This window comes from Notamacropus eugenii, chromosome 1 (assembly GCF_028372415.1).
Source record: "Notamacropus eugenii isolate mMacEug1 chromosome 1, mMacEug1.pri_v2, whole genome shotgun sequence".
Classification (NCBI taxonomy): domain Eukaryota; kingdom Metazoa; phylum Chordata; class Mammalia; order Diprotodontia; family Macropodidae; genus Notamacropus; species Notamacropus eugenii.
In genome coordinates, this window is record NC_092872.1 from 45,588,393 (window position 1) to 45,610,225 (window position 21,833).

General features: G+C 42.9%; 1 protein-coding gene across 3 annotated transcripts in view; it reads right to left on the reverse strand.

Moving 5' to 3' along the window:
- Nucleotides 1–1,175: 1,175 nt before the first annotated feature.
- The window catches only part of GSG1L (GSG1 like), a 383,367-nt gene continuing 362,709 nt past the window's right edge, over nt 1,176–21,833 (reverse strand). Inside the window, exons 6-8 of one of the 3 annotated variants that reach the window (XR_011964618.1) lie at nt 17,210–17,280; nt 5,932–6,544; nt 1,176–2,345 (exon numbers count right to left, since the gene is read on the reverse strand). Coding sequence is in view for 1 of the 3 variants with exons in the window: in XM_072598140.1 (XP_072454241.1) it covers nt 17,202–17,280 (79 nt within the window). In the remaining 2 variants the exon portion in view is untranslated. Of the gene's footprint in view, nt 2,346–5,560; nt 6,545–17,201; nt 17,281–21,833 lie in introns of those variants that run through there. The other 2 variants (XR_011964617.1, XM_072598140.1) reach the window with 2 other exon arrangements.

Consider the following 21,833-nt stretch of genomic DNA (forward strand, 5'->3'; position numbering starts at 1 on the left):
TCCTTGTCTAAGCAGATTAGAGTCCCAACAGTCTACTTTCCTTCTGCTTTTTCATCAATGGCCTTTGGAGGAGAAATGGAGGCCCCTCAAGGGAACATGGTCATAATGCAGCTTCATTAACTTCCTGATTAGTTCTGGGATTGTCTTGGAGCCCCTTGGGGATGCCCAAGACCATTAGGGGCCCTTCCTGAATCCCAGAAGTTTCCTTAGGCTTGTCACTGAGATTCCCCTGTCCCCTGCTTATAGATCATTCCCATGATGATGCCTATAGATGCCTACCTACTTTCTATTCCACTAAAATGGAACCAAGAGGGTTCAGGTAGTTATTAATATTAATCCTGAACTCTCTATACTTCATGTTGGGATGGAGGCAGCTCTGACTTCTCATAGGCAGTGCCAGGCAAGCATGGTCTTGGACTGGAAAAGCTCTGAGTAGCAGCCAGGGGATGGATTCATCTAGGAACCTGTCTGAGGACATGCCTGGCTAAATTCAAGGAGGCTCATCACCAGCTTGGCCTAAGGGTGATGAATTTTTCAGCCCCAATAATTCCTAATGCTCATCTACTAAAGCACAGAGGAGTTTCAATCTGCAACAGTCGAGGGAGGAACCCACAATGACAAAATCTCAGGTTCTAGAAATCGATGCAAATAAGAATAATACGAGGGATGTGGAAGATAATAATAACAAACACATTGTTAGAGGATGTAAGAGGCCACATAGGGGCTGATGTCTAGAATATAATAAAGTAGAGGAGAGGGGATTTCATCAACGTAGGAAACTCCTAGAGGAGAAAACTCACTCTGTTAATGAAGGTTTGTAGTTTCTCTGCAACTTTCGGTCCTAGTGAGTTGCCCAGGGCATTGAGGGTTAAGTGACTTGTCCAGGGTCACTATAGTACTTGTCAGAGACTGGACTTGAACCCAGGGCTTCCTGGATCCTAGGCAGGCTCTCTATCCACTATGCCACACAGCCTAATATAATCTATATAAGTTGTCAGGAACTTCAGAAGGTATCCAACCCTGCCATTTTACAGATGAGAAAACTGAAGTCCAGCAAAGTTACCCAATGTCACACAGGTAGCAAATATCAGAAGGAGGGTTCCAACCCAACCCCTCTGATGTTTTTCATTGCACCAGTAGAACATAATGAACAGTAATGCCACAAATTACCAATATACCATATTATATACAATATATTTATACTTTACCATATTATGCTTATATAATACAATGTGATTGAAATTGAAGGGAATAATGCTATTTTCTTGCTGTTTTTTCAATCTTTTATTGCTGTCATTTACTTCAACTTCAAATCTCTGGGACTCAGTGGATGTGGGTGGTCTCTCCACTGGGGCAGATTGCATCTCCAGGTCCATCCTGGCTCTTACAGATTAGTTGTGTGACTGTGGGCAAGTCACTTTTCTTTTCTGGGTCTCAGTTTCTTCACCTGTAAAATGGGGGCTCCAGGTCACAGAGAAAGAGGGCAGCAGATTTAGGGGTCTGCCCTAGATCCTCGGACTCTAAATTTGACACTAGGCCTTCCAGTGGAGGCCTCACTGTGCCCTGTCTTTTAAACTGGTTTGGATCAAGGGAGGGTGAGAAGTAACAGCGCATCTGTTGTGAGGTTGTGAGGTTCTGTTTCCTGGGGGTAGGGATGGCTCATATCCTCAGGGAGCCTCTGAAGATTCGGTGGACAGTGTTTGGTGGTCTTAGAGACAGAGGGAGGGTGGCCGGAGATGTTCCCTACTGACTGACTGAAAGAACTACCCTCTTCTATCCGATAACGCTTACCCAGGAATAAAATCCCCAGAAAGGGATGAGAGCTGGTGCCTACAAAACCAGTATCAAACATATACAAATGAAATGAATCTGATAAAGAACTCTCTATTTTTAGAAAAGCAAAAAATGACAATTACGCCCCATGGTCCACAGGAAGAGCAGACGATGGGGGTCTCTCTAGGGTCATTTCCAGGGGCAGGAGCATCTCCTTCCTCAGAGCCAGGCCCCAAGGTCACAGAGGAGTTTCCCAGACTGTCACAGTCCTTGGTTTACAGCTGGCAGTCCCTTTGGTTCTAGGAGCTGGTGTGGTGGGCTGGCTGCCCCAGATGGAGCTGCAGGAGGGAGGGATTCTCCAGAAAGCAGGGGCAAGGACTGTGGGTGCTTCCTGGCTGGAGGGGTCCTCATTGTCTGGAGTTCCGCTTAGGATATAGCACCTCTCATGGCAACAGGCAGAGGCTCCGGGTCTCCCTGGTGCAATACTGCTTCTTAAAGACTGCTTCTCTCCATGGATCTCCTCCTTCCCTTCCTGGTCCAAGGCGTGGCATTGATCCAAAGGGACCAGCATCCTATATTGAGAAACACCATGGTGAGTGTACCCTGTTCAGTATTAGGTTCTCTACACTTCAGATCCATAACTGTATCTTGGTATCCTCCTCTCCTCCTCACTGATGAGAAAGGAAACGGATGGGCAGACATTGAAAGAGGAGTGCTCTATTTCAAGAGACTTTAAGGGGAACATTTGGAATGAACAATCTGATTTGCCCAGGGCATCGCTCATGCCCATCAACAGTGGGGTGGTCTCTGTGCTGGGGGATCAGAGTGGTGGATCCTGGACTAACAGTTATGCCAGCCCAGAGGGGTGAGACATGCAGCCCACAACATTACCAAGGCTAGCCCGAATCAGATTAGAGCATAATTGGGAGATTATTAACAAAATAAATAAAAATGCAATAAATAGATACTATTACATATTAAAACTAGGTGACATATGGCCTGCGGGGATCCTTTTGTACGGTTTAGTGGCCCCTGTTTCTATATGATTTGAACTCCACTGCTGTAGCCCATCCTGGAAATTTTGGCCAATGGATATACTGGGAAGACCAGTGTCAAGTTAGGGGTGCTAGGGCGGACACAGATTTCCAGATAAGGTAGGACTGGGGACAAAGGATCTCAAGATGTGGACCAGTGGCAAGAAAGGAGATGGGGCTTATGTCAAAATTTCCAGTATTTCTTCAGCAATAAATTCCACTGAAGATCACTCAATCCATCCAGTCATCCATCCTTTTCTGAATGCCTACTATGTGACTAGATTGTGTGTGTGTGTGTGTGTGTGTGTGTGTGTGTGTGTGTGTGTGTGTGTGTGTAGGTGTGTAGGGGGGGATCAAAGGAAGAGAAGTCACTCGGTAATTCTGTGGTACAGAGATTATTATTCCTATTTCTTGGCCCATGTGTCACTTGCTCCTTAGCAATGCCCTCTTGCCAGAACCTGCCCGACTCCCCACACCCATGTTAGTGGAGCTAGTACTCTAGACATTCCACTTTTCTCTCCCTCAGGCCTCCAACAAGGGAGCTCCTCTACTCAAGCTATTCAGGCTGGTTTCCTCTTTCCTTCTCTACCACATCCCACCTTCACTCACACTGTGCTTCTCATGTCCTCTGTAGGTCTCAGTTTCTTTATCTGTAAAATGAGGGCATTGAACAGATGGCTTCTAAAGGCTCATCCAGTTCTAGATCCTAGCAGGTAGCTAAGTGGTGCAATGGTTAGAGGCCTACACTTGGAGTCAGTAAGACCTGAAGCTGTGTGACCCTGGACAAGTAACTTATGGACAAGTCACTAGCCTCAGTTTTTTCAACTGTAAATGTTGATTGTAAAGTGCAGTGTTGTTGTGAGGCTCAGGTGAGATGTTTGTAATGCACTTTGTTAACCTTAAAGTGCTATATGAATGCTAGCTGGTCCATCTCAAATTTGCCTGACCTTCAAGGCCTCCCTCCTCAAGTACTGCTTCCTAATAACTCATCGCTCTTTGCCCCTGTGCCTGGGGATCACGGGCACCTGCCATTATTGTCTGACCTATTTAAGGTGTCTCTGTCTCCCCAGCTAGAACGTCAGAACTTCTGGGGCAGAGATACTGCGTCTAGCTTAATTTTGTGCCTTTCTAATCTTTGTTTAAGGCAGGCCCTAGCATAGTACTAGGAACAAAGACTGTGTCCAACAAGATTTTTGTTGGCTGATGGAATGAGTCGGGTCTTAGTGTTGTTCTCAGCTGAAAAAATTTCTTACTCTATAACCATGGAATCCTAGAGATGAAAAGGAACTTAGAAATGATTTAATCTTTTCCTTTCTTTGTTCCTTCTTTCCTTCCCTCTTTCCTTGCTGCTTTCCTTCTTCCTTCCTTCCTTCTTCCTTTCCTCCCTCTTCCTTCCTTCTTTCTCCATTCCTCTTCCTTCTCACCCTCCCCTTCCTTCCTTTTCCTCCTTCCTTCCTTCCTTCTTTCCTTCCTTCCTTCCTTCCTTCCTTCCTTCCTTCCTTCCTTCCTTCCTTCCTTCCTTCCTCTTTCCTTCCCTCCCTCCTTCCTTCCTCTAATCCAGTCACCCACACAATGCAGTAATTCCTGCTACAACAGCTCTGACAGGTAGTCAGTCATCTATCCTCTGTTAGATCCTTCTAATGATAAAGAGCTTGGCAGCCAGAACACTGCATTTAGAGTCAGAGAACATAGGTTCTCATCCTAGCTCCACCCTTTACTACTGGTGTAACTTCAGACATATCCCATTCTCTTCTCTACACCTATTTCTCTGTCTGTAAAAGGAGGGAGTTGGACCAGCTTAGCTCTAAGGTACCTCTCAGTTCTAAAATCCTGCAAAGAGCCAGCATAAACTGGAGAGCTCTAGTAGTTTGGAAGTTCTTCCCCTTGAGCTGAAATTTACCCCCTTGTAACTTTCACACTGCCTTCTAGTTTTGCCTGAGGGATGCAGTCAGTCAGTAAATATTTATTAAGTGCCAGCTGCATGCCAGGCACTATGCTAAGTGGCAGGGATACAAAAAGAGGCAAAAGACAGTCCTGGTCCTCAAAAAGCTCACGATCTGATGGGGGGAGCAAGCAAATAAATATGTACAAACAGGCTATGGACAGGGTCATTAGGAAATAACTAAAAGAGGGAGGACAACAGAATTATGAGGGGTTGGGAAGCTCTTCCTGTAAAAGATGGCATTTTAGTTGGAACTTAAAGCAAGTCAGGAAGGCAAGAAGTCCGAGATGAGGAGGGAGAGTATTCCAGACCTGGGTTACAGTTGGGAAAATGCCCAGAGTGTCCCATTCATTGGAAGTCTTTGAGTAGAGGCAAGAGGGCCACTCGTTAGGGACATGCTAGAGGGATTCCTGTCCAGCTATGGGTTAGATATGGGATGAACTTTGAGATTCCGTGGTTCTATGACTAGGTGCCAGTAAAGTTACCAGCAATGAGAATTTAAATCATTGCTCATCTCTGATCTGTTCACCGCTTCCCAGCCCATCTTCCTTCCCTAACCTGCATTGCCTGGAGTCTGGATAAGTTATCAGTAAGGAAGAGGCTTTAGTAATTCCATATGGGCTCTCATACAAGGCCCATCTCCCTTTGGGAACTTGGATTAAATTCCTTAGTAATAGAGGAGCTGAAACATTCCACAGGGAGGCTTCTTTTGGGGAGATGAATTGTGTCCTCCTGTGCTGGGAGCCTGGGGGTGATCAGTTCCCGTCAATGATGACACAACTCAGGTCAGAGCTTTCTGCTTCCTACCTACCTCTTACACCCAGAAGCCTCTTCCATGCCTCCTCGGCCTCTGTGTCAGCCAGCTCTGCTTCAGAAGAGGCCCTCATGGCCCACCAGGAATGGTCCCTGGAGGGACTTGTCTCTTCGGGCCTTGTGCTTTTGCTCCACGAAATCACCCAGTGACTAGAAGCATTGGGGTGTGACTCTGATGGAGAAAGGGCTCATTGGCTTTAGAACTGGAAGGGACCTTAGAGACACCCAATCGAAACCCCTCATTTTACAGATGAGAAAACTGAGGTTCAGAGAAGGAGTGACTTGCCCAAAGTTACACAGGTAGTAAGTGGCAGAACTGGTATTTGGTCCTATGTATTTGGACTCCAAAATCAGGAGTTTTTCCATTACCCTGTACTGAGTGATGGTCTCAGGGACTGAGCTCCATCTTGAGAAAACTGAACTGGAGGCCCGCTCAAGGATCCAAATGACTCTTGGGGCCACAAAATCTAACATTTCCCTGGACCTCAGTCTGAGCTGGGCCAGGTTGTTTCCCCACTGAACCGCTGGACCTCAGGAAAAAAGCTTGGGATTGGCCGCTCTGTATCCAAGGTAGGACTTCTGGTTGGTTGGGCTGGTTGCCAGGTAAGGCCTTGGGTTGTCTGGGCTGGAACCGAGGCTCATCTGGTGATGGGTTGGGCTGGGAAAAAGTTAAAAACTCAAGGAGATGGTACTGGATACTCCATGGATTTCTGGATGGGCTGAGCTGAAGTGGTCAGATGCTGCTGGGCCTTGGTTTCTGCCACCTTGTAGTGAAGGGTGGGAGGACAAAGGGGAACATCTCACAATACGGAAGTCTTCTAATGACACTTAGCTCTGCTCTGTGGAACTCTTTCAGCTGGGTCCTGAAGAGACGGTGTACTGGGGGCTTGGTCTGATGGAAGAGACTGGGATGGTTGTTAGGGCCATGGAGTCAAATTTTCCTGGAGATTTTGTGTCATTTAGAGGTGGGTATTCTGCAGTCCTGGGAAAGACAGAAGCAAATACAATTAGCTCTTAATTTCTCATCTCCTAGAGGGGAGTTCAATATGCATGACCATAATATGATAGGAATAGGAATAGGAGTAGTATACATCTGAATTACATTTTATTGTCTACAATGTACCTTCTTATCCATTACGTCTTTTGATAGTGCCCTTCTGCCCCCACCAGACACACATACACCTTATGAGGGAAGCAGGGCAAGGATTATTATCCCCATCGTACAGATGAGGAAACTGAGACACAGGGAGGTAGCAAGACCTTGGCAAGACTCTAGCTCCAGGACTCAATCATCCTTCCTTCCCTTGAATCCTATAGTTCTATCTGTAATAATTAAAAGCATGACAGTTCCTATTCCTCCAGAGCTTGAAGGTTTGCAAAATGCTTTCCTCACAATAACTCAATGAGTTAGGAGGGGGAAAATATTATTACACCCATTTTACAGATGAGGAAACTGAGCATCAGAGAAATGCAAAGTGGCATAGCTACTTATCTGGTATCTAGCATACATGTGCTCGTGTGATTTATCCATTTACATCTTTCTATTCTCTGATGTCCCATTGTGGGTGGTACAGAGGTGACCCTGGACCCTTAAAAGCTATACCAATGGTAGGTGAGTCTTAGCAGGTATCCTCAAGGTTTCAAGAGTAGATGAACAGCTGGACTGTGTCTACTACCTGAGGATCAGTCTGCTAAGCTTAGAGAGGCCCATCATCACCAGAGAACTGACTACTGGATGGCAAATTTTTTTATCCTCTAGTGAAGATTGGTCTCTTAAGGTGTGTGTGTGTGTGTGTGTGTGTGTGTGTGTGTGTGTGTGTGTGTGTTGGGGGGCCAGGGCAGGGTTTTCTCTGAACTGCACAAGTAAAAGGAACATTCACACCAAGGAAGTCATAGCACCTGGAGTATTCAAGAAGTAGGTGTGTGGCTCCTGTCCGCTTCTAGGTGATAAGCCCCTTAAGGAGAGAGGGGGAGATAATAAATGTTTATATAGTGCCTACGTTGTGGCAGGGACTGCATTAAGCACAGATATGATCTCAATGCATCCTTGAAAGTAGCAGCCCTCTCCGGGAAGTCTCTTGATCTCTACTGCCTAGGACAGAGTCCTAAATATAGAAGGTGATCAATACAGGTTTATTGAGGATGATGGCAGGGAGCTGAGGCATACAGGTGTGAAACAATTAGGTAGCCTACTGACCTGTGGCAAGTTGTGTGACCCTGTTACATACTGAGTACAGATCTGAGGGAGAAGAGCCTATATTCACTCATTCATTCAAACATTTGGGAAGCATTGTTTGTTCAACACCATATTAGATGTTAGAAGGACACAGAGTTTAGATAAGACAGTCCTTATCCTCAAGAAATTTATAATCTGAAGGTGAAATAAGAAGATATGAACATATAACTAAAATCCCTAATTGTACACAGTGAATACATTAGAAAGTTGCCATTTAAAATGCTATGTGACATCCTGGAAGGTGGTCATGATCAATGGGATGATGAGAATGGAGGAAAATTTTCAACACTTCACAGAGGATGTGGAATTTGTGCTGAGGCCTCGAAAGACATCACGAATCTGAGCAACCTTACTCATAAAATCAGAATGATTCTGACTAAGCAGAGAGGTTGGCAAGAATAACTGCTGGAAAAGTGAAAGTGTTGAACAAAGTCCAAGAAGAGCTGATATCAATTACCTAGACAGCACCTCGTCCTAAGTGCTGTACATAGTAAGTGTGCAATTGACTCTTGCTAGATAATTCACAATGTTCAGTGGCAAGAGAGCTTTTAGATTTATTTGCAAGTTTTCCTGCCTACACTGTGGCAGTGTAGACTCACTTGGAGACACTTGACGCTGTAGGGCCAATCTTCAGGCTACCTCTGCCCCACTGGGAATCTGACAACAACTCAGGGTCCTGCTGATTTTAAAGGGAAGAGAGTTTGGATTTGCTTTAAAGGGGATGTGGGAAAAGAGGCTGAATATATGCAATGGAGGAATTCCGGAAGGAATTCCAGGAACCCCTTTAGACAGTGCTCTGGTAGATTTCTTTGTTCAGTTATATCCCACTATTAACTATAACTATACTGGGACAGCTATTGGCTCAGCAGATAGAATGCAAGGCCAGAGTCAGGAAGACTCATCTTCCTGAGTTCAAATCTGGCCTCAGGTACTTACTAACTGCATGACCTTGGGCAAGTCACTTAACCCTGTTTTGCCTCAGTTTCCTCATCTATAAAATGAGCTGGAGAAAGAAATGACAAACTATTCCAATAGCTTTGCCAAGAAAATATGAAATGGGGTCATGAAGAATAGGACATGACTAAAACAATTCAAAAAAATAATTTTACAGTCCCCATTTATATTATCTGTGTGTGTTGTGTGTGACTGTGTAATCTGAGGTTATTGAAAATGATAGTGATAATTGACATTTCAACAACACTTTTGAAGTTTACAAAGTACTTTCCTTATAATAGCACTACAATGGTAGAAAATAGAGGCATTATTAGTCAATTTTATAGAAAAGGACACTGAGTTTCAGAAAGGTGGAGTGGCCAGCCTGTAAGTCATGCAGTTAATAAAGTGTCAGAATCAACTTGATGTGCCACTGTGAGCAAATAGCATCCTCTCTGGGCTTCTCTGCAAAATGAGAGTACCAGGACTTGATGCTTTCTAAGGTCCCTTTCAGCCCAAACATTCTAAGGTGAATGGTAACCTAGGGAGTCTTCAAGTACTTCTAAGGCCTTTCTGCTTCTGACTTTCTATATCCTAAAGTCTTTTCTAACTCGAATATCCTATGTTCTAAGACTTCTGTGAGAATTCCTGCTCTAAGGGGCTCTAAGGCCTCTTCCAGCTTTTGGATTCTATGAGCCTATGGAGAAGTAAAGAGAAAACAGTTTCCCTAGAGCAAATAGAAATATAATAACCATAGCCCCAAACAAATTGAATTGAAAACTCCAATCTCTTATTCAGACCTCGGCCAGGGAACTGACCTCCAGGACCAGGCACAACAGAGCCCTAGATCTACTAATTTCATTCTGCCCTCTAGCTAGAGCTCTTTGGCTGTTAAAAAGAACCCCCATCCAATTATCTCATAATTAGATTCATAAATTATAGACTATTACCTCTCATTTTACAAATGAGAATGAAACCCAGAAAATCCAAGATTTCCTACTCTGAATTCAGGGCTCTTTGTACCTACTCCACACCATTCATTCCTATGTCCCGGAAAAGCCATGGTTAACTTGTACTCCCTACCTCCTCCCCTAAGACTTTGTGGTGTCTCATCAATGAAGAATGCCACTACCTAAATTACTACCTTTCTTCAGAGCTAGGTGTAGACTGCCCAGGGACCCTGTACCCAAGAGCCCTCGGAATGGCAGCACTGATCAGACCAGTGACCATCCTCGCAGCCTAGCCCCCACAGTCACGGTCCTATGGGGCAATCCTTCCAAAGAAAACTTGCTTCAACAGGAGACTCAGCTTCTGAGACCCAGAAAAAGAAAATTTTTGGTGGCAAAAGCCTTGACACTACCAAATGGCTCAAGATCAGAAAGAGGTTTTATGAGGAGAAATATAAATATGGAAGAGGCATTGTCATATGACTTGCCACTGCACCCTAAGGACCACTAGCCTTTCCACCTGATGTGCAGGTTTCCTCTATGTGCTGCCTCCACCACTGGAATGGGGGCACTTAATACTTTTTCCTTCATCCGTTCTTTTCCTTTCTTCTGTTTTAAGTCTGAATTGGGGCTTCACATACCCAGGGGGTTTGAAAGGCTGGTTAGGCAAGATCTAATCTTTTTGTTTTTCAGGTAGTTTGGTTTCCGGATATGCTATCTCTCCCTTCATCCCTGAAATTTCCATATTTCTAGCACCTATGATCAGACTGAGTTCACTTACCCCTCTGCACTGTCATACGCAATTAATCCAAGGTATACACATTTACTCCTAGGGGAAATATAAAAGAGAGAGAAACAAATACGCCTAACATGAACCTGAGATATTGTCTTAATTCAACTGTGCTGTCCCCCTCTGTAAAGGGTGAAGCTACGTATCCTTCAAGACAGTTATCTACATCTGATGCAGAAATACAGTCTGTTTTCATTTTAATAAACTAGCCAACTTCAGCTACAATATACTGAATTTGATTTTGATCTAATAAAAACAGCAAGCTGGTCTGGACCCCTTGAGAAAGCTTTCCTTAAAATCTTCCAAGCTATTTTCAGGGGAGAAGAAACAAAGAGGAGTCTGCAGCTGGATCCAAGAAGCCCTACTCATAAATGATGAACTGACATCCTCTCACTTAGGCTCACCCTGTTGCACCTGGAAAAATAAAAGTCTCGTCTCCAGCATTAACTTGACAGCTGCAATCATTTCCAAATTCTAGCTGCCGCTGAAAGCAAAGCTCAGCTACCAGGAATGCCTGTCATACTTTCTCTGGCATTTTCTAGATCAGAAGTAAAATGTAACCAATTTGCATGTTATTTGGTAGCATCTTACAAGCCCCAGTTGGGAAAAGAGAGTATATTCCAAATGAATTGTTGAGAAAACTGGAAAGCATTCTGTAAGAAAATAGGTTTAGACCAGCATTTCACACCATGAATAACATCAAGTGCCCAAATAGATACCTAACAAATATGAAAGGCCATGTCATTTTTTAAAAATGCAGAAGGATAGAAAGAGATATATTTAACAACTACAACTAGGGGAAAAATTTTTAACCAAATATGAATTAGAAGACATAATAAAAGATAAAATGAGTAATTTCAACTACATAAAATTAAAATGTTTTTCATGAACAAAATCAACGCAACTAGAAATTATCTAGGGAAATCATCACTAAGAAAAAAAAATCTTTATACCAAATATCTCCAAGAAAAGTCTGATATTTAAGATAGATAGGAATTCGATCAGTAGAAAATCAATATGTACTGGGTACTATACTAGTTGCTGGAGATGAAAAGACAAAAATTAAACAGTCCCTTCCCTCAAGGAATTTACAGTTTACGAAGGGGACACTTAGATCAATAGGTATACACTTATATAAGTAAGTATACACAAAATATAGGTCTGTTCAATTCCAAGGGACTTGTGATGGAAAATAGCAACTATATTCAAAAAAAGAATTCTGGAGTATGAATATAGATTAAAGCATACGATTATCACTGTTTTTGTCTTTTGTTTTTTTCTTTTTCATGGTTTTCCCCTTTTTTTCTGCGTCTTCTTTCACAAGATGACTAATGTGGAAATATGTTTAACATGATTGTACATGTTACAGTGTACATATGCTGGATTGCTTGCTGTCTTGGGGAAGGAAAGAGAGAACAATTTGGAGCTCAAAAATCTTACAAAGATAAATGTTGAAAACTATCTTTACATGTAATTGGGAAAAAACTATTAAGTTTTATATATGTATATATACATACATATATATATGTATGTCTATATATATGTATATAGTGAGTCTTGTTTCACACATGAGTCAGAATCCTTTGGGAAATCCTACTTTGAAATGTTCCATAAGCAGTTGGAGACATATAACTGGAGCTCAGGAGAGAGAATGGGGTGGATATATATTTGTGTGTGTATATATGTGTGTATGTATGTGTGTATATGTATGTATGTAAATGTAGAGCCAATGCAATACACACAGTAGCCACTATGGATATGCAGGCATGTTTCCAGGGTAAATTTGCAAACATAAACTCTCTTCTTCAAAGATGGAACCAAAATATTTATTCAGATACTAGAAAGCCAATTCCACCATGGTAACAAGGAAGTTTATACATATTACCAATAGAAGGTCCTCTGCCATCCCCAAGTCTTTCTTCTAGCAGGTCTCTCCACAAACAAGTTCCCTTAGGTAAAATCACTCCCTCTCTCACCCAGGCTAGCTGCTCTACTCTGTTCTGCCTGCTGCCTCTCTCTTGGCTCCACCTCTCTCTGCCTGCTGCACCCTTCCTGCTATACCCATTCAGCAAGTTTCTCCTACCATGGGATTCGTATGACTCAGGCTGTGGGTGAGTCATATGTGGGCTGAGTCAAAGCTTGAAGCAGATCACATGGACTATTAAGGGGTAGGGAAGATCTTCAAATTCTGTTAACATTACAGTATGTATGTATAGATATGCATGTATGTATATATATATGTATATATATATTCGGGAGTCATCTGCATAGAGATTATAATTAAACCCAAGGGAACTGATAAAGCCACCAAATGAGAGAATGTAGTGGATTAGAAGAAGACCCAGAGCCTTGGGATACACCCACAGTTAGGGGGTGTGATATGGAGGATGAATCAACAAAAAAAGCCTGAGAAAGAGACATCAGAAAGGAAAAAGAGTCCATCAACCAATCAATTAATCAATCAACCAACAATGACTTATTTAAGTGACTTCCATGCGCCAAACACTGTGCTGGTGGTAAGGATACAAACACATAAAAATGAAACAACCCCTACTCTCAAGTATTTTATACTCGAAATGTAAGACAACAAGCGCATAAACATACATAAGTACATATTCTGTCTGCATGGAATAAATACAAAATAAATACACGGTAGTTAAAATACGAAGTAGTTTGGAAGGAAGCCTAACAGTTTGAAAAACAGGAAAGGCTTAAGCTGGTGTCTGAGCAACGCCTTGAAGAATGAGAGGGGTTCAGTGAAATAGAGGAGGATCACAGAACTGAAGGATCTAAGAATGTATAGCCTGGAGAAGACTTAGAGGGGCAGGGTAGTTGGCATGAAGTATTTCATGGGGCCATCCTGTGGATAAGGATTGACTTGTTCTCCTTGGTCCCAGAGGGCAGAACCACATGCAATGAATGGAAGTTATAAAGAGGTGACTTTAGGCTTGATTTGTAGAAAAGTCCCCTAACAACTCGAATTATACACACATGGGATAGGCTGCCTGAGGAGGCACTGGGGCCTCACTGCAGGCCTTGGAGCATAGGCCAGATGACCATGTGTTGGAAATGTTGTAAAGGGGATTCTTGTTCAGGTACAAATGAACGCTATATGGCTTCTAGAATCCCTTCCAACTCTAAAATTCTGTGACCTGAATCTGTCATCAGAATGCCAATCCAGAGCTCTTGTTGCCATGCCTTTGTCCATCTTAGGCCTTGGGGTTATGCCTTAGTTATTTCCCACATGCGTGGAAAAGAGCAGCTATAAGAAGTGTACATATCTTTTACTTCCATGGCACCTAGAACCTGCTCGGCACCTTCTTCATGGCTGCTGAATGTATGACTCCTAGAATCCTAGAATTGGAAAGAATCTTAGAGATCTTCTAATTCAACCTTGTTTGAGCTCTACATCTTTCCATTCCAATCAACAAACATTTTTCTACACAATGGGCACATACCAAGATCTAAGTACTAAGTGCTGGGGTGCTAAGATAGAAAATCATACAATCTCTACCCTTAAGCAGTTCCCATTACAATCTCCTAGTTGGGGTGGTGGTGGTAATGACATACCTGCAGATTGGGCAATGGGGACATGCGAAAAATCCAAATTTAGAATTTGTTGGATTTGATCAAAGCACCACACTTAAGGACCTAGAGGGTCACATGTGGCCTTGAGGCTGCAGGTTCCCTAACCCTGCCCTAGGGGATTGGGAAGATGGTAATGTCATCAAAGAAAATTGAGAAGCTGAAGAGGTAAGGCAGATCATGAAGCCTATGCCTGACATAGAGGCATATTTTAGCCGCCAGAAATGACTAATAATAAGATGAGAGGGGGTAGAAGAAGAGAGGGAGAAAGATTGAAAAGGACAAGAAATGGGTATCATTCTCAGCTCTCATTAACTCACTGTCTGACACTAGTATATTATTTCCAGTCTCTGAGACAGGGAAGATTAGATTCCAGCTCGAATATTCTATAATTCAATGTCCCATCTATCTCTGAATGTCCAGCATATTATATTTGAGCTTTTAGCATTCTATGTTCTAATATTTCTTATGCCTCTGAATGTCAACCTGTACTTGGGCAGGAATCCTTTCTACAACATTGCCTATAAATGGTCATCCAGCCTCCGCCTGAATGCCTCTAGTGATGGAGAGACCCTTTCATCATGGTCCAATCCACTTTGGGGCAGCTTGGATTCTTAGGAAGTCTTTCCTTGCATCGATCCTGCATTTGTCCAATATTCTTTGGTTCTAATCTGTCTCCCAGGTCCTGAGTTCAAATTTGACCTCAGACACTTGACACTTACTGGCTGTGTGACCTTGGGCAAGTCACTTAACTCCAATTGCCCTGCCTTCTCCCTCCCACCTCCAACCCCAGATACTAGAACACAGAATGTTAGAGATGGAACCAAATCTCCTCTGAGTCTCAGAGACAGGAAATAATTTACTGATGCTCTTTCTTCTATGTCCTAGAGTTTCCTGTACTTCCAACATTCTGTGTTTCATGCTCTAAGATACTAAGTTCTAACAGTTTATATTGTGTGATGGAGGAGCAGATACCCAAACAGTGAGATCCAGGCTTAGGTCTTTCAGAGCCTTGGCTAGGAATGACGTCTATAGTCTCTGAGCCTTGACCAGCACTTGACCCAAAGATCATCAAGGAACTTGGCCCCCTAAAGGCCCTGTCCAGCTGTTTTTATAACAAGAACCAAACACTGTGGATGAAGTATGACAGGCTGCACCATGAATTTAGTTATATACATACACACACATATGAATATATCCCTCCATCCATCCGTCTATCCATCTATCCATCCATCCATCTATCCATCCATCTATCTATCTATCTATCTATTTATATATATAAATGCATATGTATTATATATGATATATACATATACCATATAATACACACAGACATATATGATACATTACGCACACATATATGTATACAGTTTTCCTTTACATAAGTGAACCATTTGTCAGACCTCTATGTAAATTAATAATGCACATTTGCCTACAGAATTGAGGAAGGGAGGAAGGGCTGCAGGGAGGGGGCCTCATGCCAGTGGAGGTGGGGACAGCTCATGGTTCAGGGACATTTGGGTGCTGGGATAGAGAAGCGAGAGTAGGAGGAGGAACACTGGGTGCAATCATCTGGGGGTCTGGCTGGAACTGAGAGGAAGAATATGTGAGTGTGACGGCCAGACAGATGTGGGGGCTGCCCTGACAGACAGAAGCAGAGGCCTGACAGGGCAGATAGGCAGAGCAGGACAAAGGTCTCCTCTCTCAGGAGTCTCAAACCAAGCCCCCAATCCAGCAGCAGCCCTGGCTTCGTTCTTTTGCTTTCACGTGGAGGATTTTTTTTAAAGGTTGGTTTTTTCCCTCTTTTTTGGCTGGGGCATGGGGCTGCAAAGCCTGCCCAGTCAAAGGGCAGGAGCAGAGACAGAGAGCTCAATACTGTACAGTACAGTTAACATAGGTATGTTTTTGGAATACTAATATCTTTCCTTAAAGTTGAATTTGCATAATGCAAATTTACATAAAGCCAGCACTGTCTGTATATATGAATATATGTAATATGAATTATGGCACTATATTATATATATTACATATATCCATAGCACATGCACACACATGTATATGTGTCTGTGCGTGTGTGCGTGCATATGTGTGTGTGTATTTTTCCCCCTTTCATCTCTGCCAAAGCAGGCTTAGAGACATTTCAGCTAAGAAGTCGGCTCAGTGGGTAGTTAATTCCATCCATGGGGGAGTATAGCCCTTGGCCTGACTCTTGAGCCATTCATTAACTAAACCACCATGCTATCCTCGGGTCCGCTATTGTTCCACACAGTTGGACTCAGTTCCCTGTTTTATTTACTGGGACTTGTTCTGAAACATTCACTGCACAGCTTGGGGGTGGGGTGGGGGGCATTTCTGCTACGACTGTGCAGCTAATCAGTTGGGGCTCACCTGGAGAGAGCTGTAAAAAGACTTGGGCAGTGACTCTCTGGGCTAGAGGGGCTGGTAGGGCCATCTGAGATCATTTAGTCTAGCCTGAGCGGGAATCCTCTACAGCACTGCTGACAGGTGGCCATCTGGTCTCCACTTGAATACCTCTGGCAATGGAGAGATCCCTACCTCACAAGGCAGCCCAGTCCAAGTTAGGACAGTTCTAATTGTTAGCAAGCTTTTCTTTACATTGAATCCAAATCTGCCTTCCTTCACCCATTGCCCAACATTCCTACATCTATCCTATGTCTAATCTTTCTTCCGTATCCCTTAAAATACTTGAAGACAGCATTCCTATCCTCTCTCAGCCTTCTCTTTTTAAGGTTAAACTGCCTCAATTCTTTGACTGATCTTCCTTTGGTATGGTCTCCAATCCTCTCACCACCCCAATCATCCTCCTTTGAACATGCCTCAATTCCTCAATATCCTTCTTTTGGGGGGAGAGGGGTTGGGGTGAGGAGGCAACTGGGGTTAAGTAACTTATCCAGGGTCACACAGCTAGGAAGTATCTGAGGCTGGATCTAAACTTGGGTTCTCCTGACTCCAGGCCTAGCGTTCTGTTCTCTGCACCACCTAGCTGCCCCCTCAAAAGTCTTCTTTAAATGTGGTCAGCAGACTTAGGTCACAAAATACTCCAGATGGTGTCTGACCAGGGTGGAGCACAGTGGGACCAGGTACCCATGGAACATCGTCAACCCACACGGACATTCTAGAGGTGAGATCACTTACGATTTGGGTATCGACTGTGGTGGCAGTCCAGTCGGAAATCTTCATCCTCAGTCCCATCCCCCTTCTCATTCCTGCAAAAAAGAACATACCTGGCATGAATGAATGAGCTGTTCTATTTGTCATTTAGACATATGCCATGTCACAACCTGGCCCTAAGCTACCACTTCAGCTTCATGACACGTCAGAATCCTATCTCATAGGATCATAGCTCTAGAGCTGTACGGAACCTCAGGGGCCATCTCAGCATCCTCAGAAACCCCTCTTTTAATCTGCTAAGTGCAGATAAGGCTTATGCTACTTACTACCTCAAAGAATTGTGGGCAAAGTACTTGGTGAAGATGTGTATACATACAATATACACCTATATTATACACATGCATACATATATTGTGCAAAGAAACAGCTAGGTGACTGGGTCTGGAGTCAGGAAGACCTGAGTTCAAATTGGGCCTCAGATACTTACTGGGTGTGTGACCCTAGGCAAGTCACTTAACCTCTGTTTGCCTTAATCCACTGGAGAAGTAAATGGCAAACCACTCCAGTATATTTACCAAGAAAACTCCATGGACGGTATTGGCATGCTATGGGTCCATGGGGTCATAAAGAGTTGGATACTACCAAACAACTCAATAAGAAAATTACATACATATATGTATATGCATATGCATACATATAAAGTATATGTATACGTATATGTGAATTACATTTGTGCATATGAATGAATTATTATTCGCTTAACCCCATGATGACTGATAATAATTTTGTTTCCTGAGCAGTCCAGTGCCACACAGACTTTCCTGAAAACGTAACGTAGACACTATCAATATCTATTGTTTCTCATGTACCATTGGAGATACCCTGGGTTATGCTCAATCCCTATTCTCTTAAACCTTGGTAATCATCATATCTGTAGTATATAATGGACTTGAGCTGGGTCTTGAATTTAGCTCAGAAGAGGAGAGGTAGAAGGTATTCTGGGTTTGAGATTAACGGTAAAAAAGCAGAGGAAGGAAAGGAGTAGTTGAATGTTGGAAGGGTTTGGAGTTAGGACTTATGGTTCCCAACTACCCCTTCCTGGATATGTGCACTGAGAGGAGAGATTCCTCAGGAGAACCCTACCTATTACTACCACTACACTAAAGGCCCCAGTGTTCACACCTTGACTTGGAGAATTGTAGGAAAAGAACTGCAAATGAAGGGGTGGGGCTAGACATTCCTCTGGCATTTCTTCAACATTTAAATCTATGCTCCTGTGATCACTCTTACATGCAATCAGTTGCCAAGCCTTCTTTCTTCTTTCTCCATAAAAATCCCTCTTCTTTCTACCACCCTAGTCTAGGCCTTCATTAGCTCTCATTTGGACTTTTTTTTTTTAACCAAAACCTATAATTGGTCTCACTGCTTCCTGTCTCTCCCTATCTCCAGTACACCCTCCACATAGCTGCCAAAATAATGGTCCTAAAGCATTGACCTGACCATGTCCATTCTCTGCTCAAAATCTCCAGTCTCCAGTGTCTAGCTTCTAGACTAAACTACAAATTCCTCCTTTGTTGTTTTTTTCTTCTGGTTCAGTCACATTCTACTCTTCATGGTCTGATTTGGGATTTTCTTGGCAAAGATACTGGAGTGGTTTGCCTTTTCCTTCTCCAACTCATTTTACAGATGAGGTAAAACAGGGTTAAGTGACTTGCCCAGAGTCACACTGCTAGTAAATATCTGAGGCCAGATTTGAACTCAGGAAGATGAGTCTTCCTGACTCCAAGTCCAGCACACTATCCAATGCACCATCTAGCTGCTCCCCTTGTATAATTTGTCCTACCTTTCCTTCCAGCTCTAAATTTATGATATGATACTTATTTCACACTACTCCACATTCCAGCCAAAATGACTTACTTTCTATTGCCCATATAAGATACATGACTTCTCGTCTTCGCACAAGACATGCTCCAAACTCGTAATGCTCTGTGTCCTCACCTCTGCCCTTAGAATCCCTAGCTCCCTTCAGAGATTGGCCTAAATGCCCTGTCCAACATGAAGGTCTTTCTGTCGGATGATCCCTCTTTTGAAATCACTTGGTACTTAACTTTGAATATTTCGTATTTATTTATCTGTGAATATACTGTTTCTCCCCAGAAGAATATAAGTCCCGTGAGGACAGACATTTTTCATCTTTGTCTTTGTATGCTCCTTCATGGGCACTTACTAAGTCGTTGCTGAACTGAATATAGAAATAGAGATGTTTATTGCTTTTTCGTTTCCTCTTAAAGAAGAGGGTTAATATTTGTGCTAAGCTTACTACGCTTCTCTTTAGCCTTCATTGCCAACATAACTACAGTAACATTGGACATAGTGTGGATAACATATAACATACATAACATTTACATAACATCTCTGGCTATACTTGTGGCTTCAAATCAGTGTTCATGTATTTCTGCTCACCCCACTGTCTTTCGTTCTCCTCAGATCACATCTAGGCACCATATTTTTGGAAGGATAGTGACAAATGACAGCCCATTCATAGGAGGGTAAAAAGTCTGGGGAGAAGATTCAAAACCATATTGTATAAGGATCAGTTGAAGAAAATGGAAGTGTTTGACCTTGAGAATAAGTCAAGTTGGTTTTTGGTGGTGAGACGGTCTGTATGCCCCAAGTAAACCAGATTCAATCACACATTAATTCTAGAAATATTTACTGAGTCACAAGATAACATTATGCTAGTAGATTTTTGTGTAAACTACAAAGCATGATAAACATAATTTCTACCTTCAAGGAGAGCATGGCATAGAAGAAAGGGCATGGACAGAAACCACCTCTGGTTCTGCCACTAACTGACTCTGTGTGTGGTGACCTTGAAAGAGTCACTTACCTTCTTTTGGATTTAGATTCCACCCCCACTCCATTCATATGAGAGGTTTGAACTCTTATGATCCTTAAGATCTCTTCCTTCCCTGGCACTCTATGTGCCATCACACGTGTACATAAAAGGCAAACAACTACATGAATTAAGCTAACGATGTAAGATATGTCACAAGATAGTTATTATATAAGATCCCAAAGAAGTACTGGACTTAGCACCAGAGAAAAGAATTAGGAAAAAGAGATGGAAATTACAAAGAGGAAAATTTAAGCTTAATATGAGGAAAAACTTATTCAAAAGTAGAACAGGCTGCCTCATGAAGAAGCCCCTCCTTCACTCGAATGGGGGGTGTCTTCAGACTAAGGCTGGATGACCCCTTGTTGAGGGAGGAGAAGTGTTAGAGAGGGGATTCTTGTTTAAATATGAGTAGGGCCAGGTAGCCAACTGAGATCTCTCCCAAATGTCCAATTCTGTGATTTTATGAGTGATACGATAAATAGTATTGTAGGAACTCAGAGGAAGAAATGGTTTCGCTGGGCTGGTGGGACCAGAGAAGATTTTAGGAGAGAGTGAGTAGAATTTAGCAAGGTTAGAGTCTTCTAGGATTAAGAAATAACGTAGGTAAAGACACTACAGAAAAATGTGAAGGGACTTCTGGGGACGTTGAGTAGAGAAGCCTCTCTCAAACAGATGGGAATAGTAGGGGGAAAAGTAGGTTGGAGTCAGATCATGAAGAGCCTTGGACTCCACGCTGAGTACTATGAATTTTTTCCTATAGCCCAGAAGGAATCATTAAAAATTTTCAAAGAGAGGAACAGCATGTTCTAGAAAGTGCTGTTCTAGAAAGACTGATCTGTTGCTTTGTTAGGAGTGGATTAGAGAGGAAGAGGTCAGTTATATCACTGGTCTAAGCTAGAGGCAATTCGCAAGGGAAAGATGGGAAGAATCGTAGGAAGAAAGGTATGACAGGACTTGGGGACTGATAAGATGTTGGGAGCAAGCGGGGAAGGCTTTCAGCAGTGGATGGGAGACTGGTAAAATCACTGACATGAATGGGGATGTCTGAGCAAGGAGCTGTTCAGCGGCAGAATGAGTTCAGTTTTAGATAAGGCCAAGTTTGAGGTGGATGACAGCAGTAGAAATGTCCAGCAGGCAGACACGGTCCAATTTAATTCCTCAGGGAGGGAGCTGATATTTCTGCTCTCCTTGACCTAGAAATGTTTGTTGTTTTTCTTTTTCTTTTCATTCTATTGGTGAATCAGTGTAGTAGGTCAGGAGGCAAAAGGCCAGCGTTTGAACTTTAGCTCTGACGCTCCATAGCTGTGTGACTGAATGGCTCTCAGTTTCTACATCTGTAAAATGAGGACAACAATTACATTGTTATCTTCTGGGGGTGTTGTTGTTGTTGTTGTTTTGTGTGTGTGTGTGTGTGTGTGTGTGTGTGTGTGTGTGTGTGTGTGGAAAGTGCTATGTAAACACACTGAGTCAGAGAGAATCAGTCATGTGCCTAAGTGCAGAGATTTCAAGCCAGAAAGAATCGAGTCTAAACTCCTCATTTTAGAGATGTGAAAACAGGCTCAGAGAGGATGAGTATCCAAAATCACATGATTAATAAGTGGTAGAGCCATCAAGATCGCTTAAACAGAGGGCAAGGTGAAGCAGGTTTCTCTCTCCGAGCATTAATAGCATTTAAAGTGGGAGATAACAACTCTAATGGAAGGAACGCTGGAAACTAGGGTTAAGAAAATTTGCTTTCTGATCCTGACT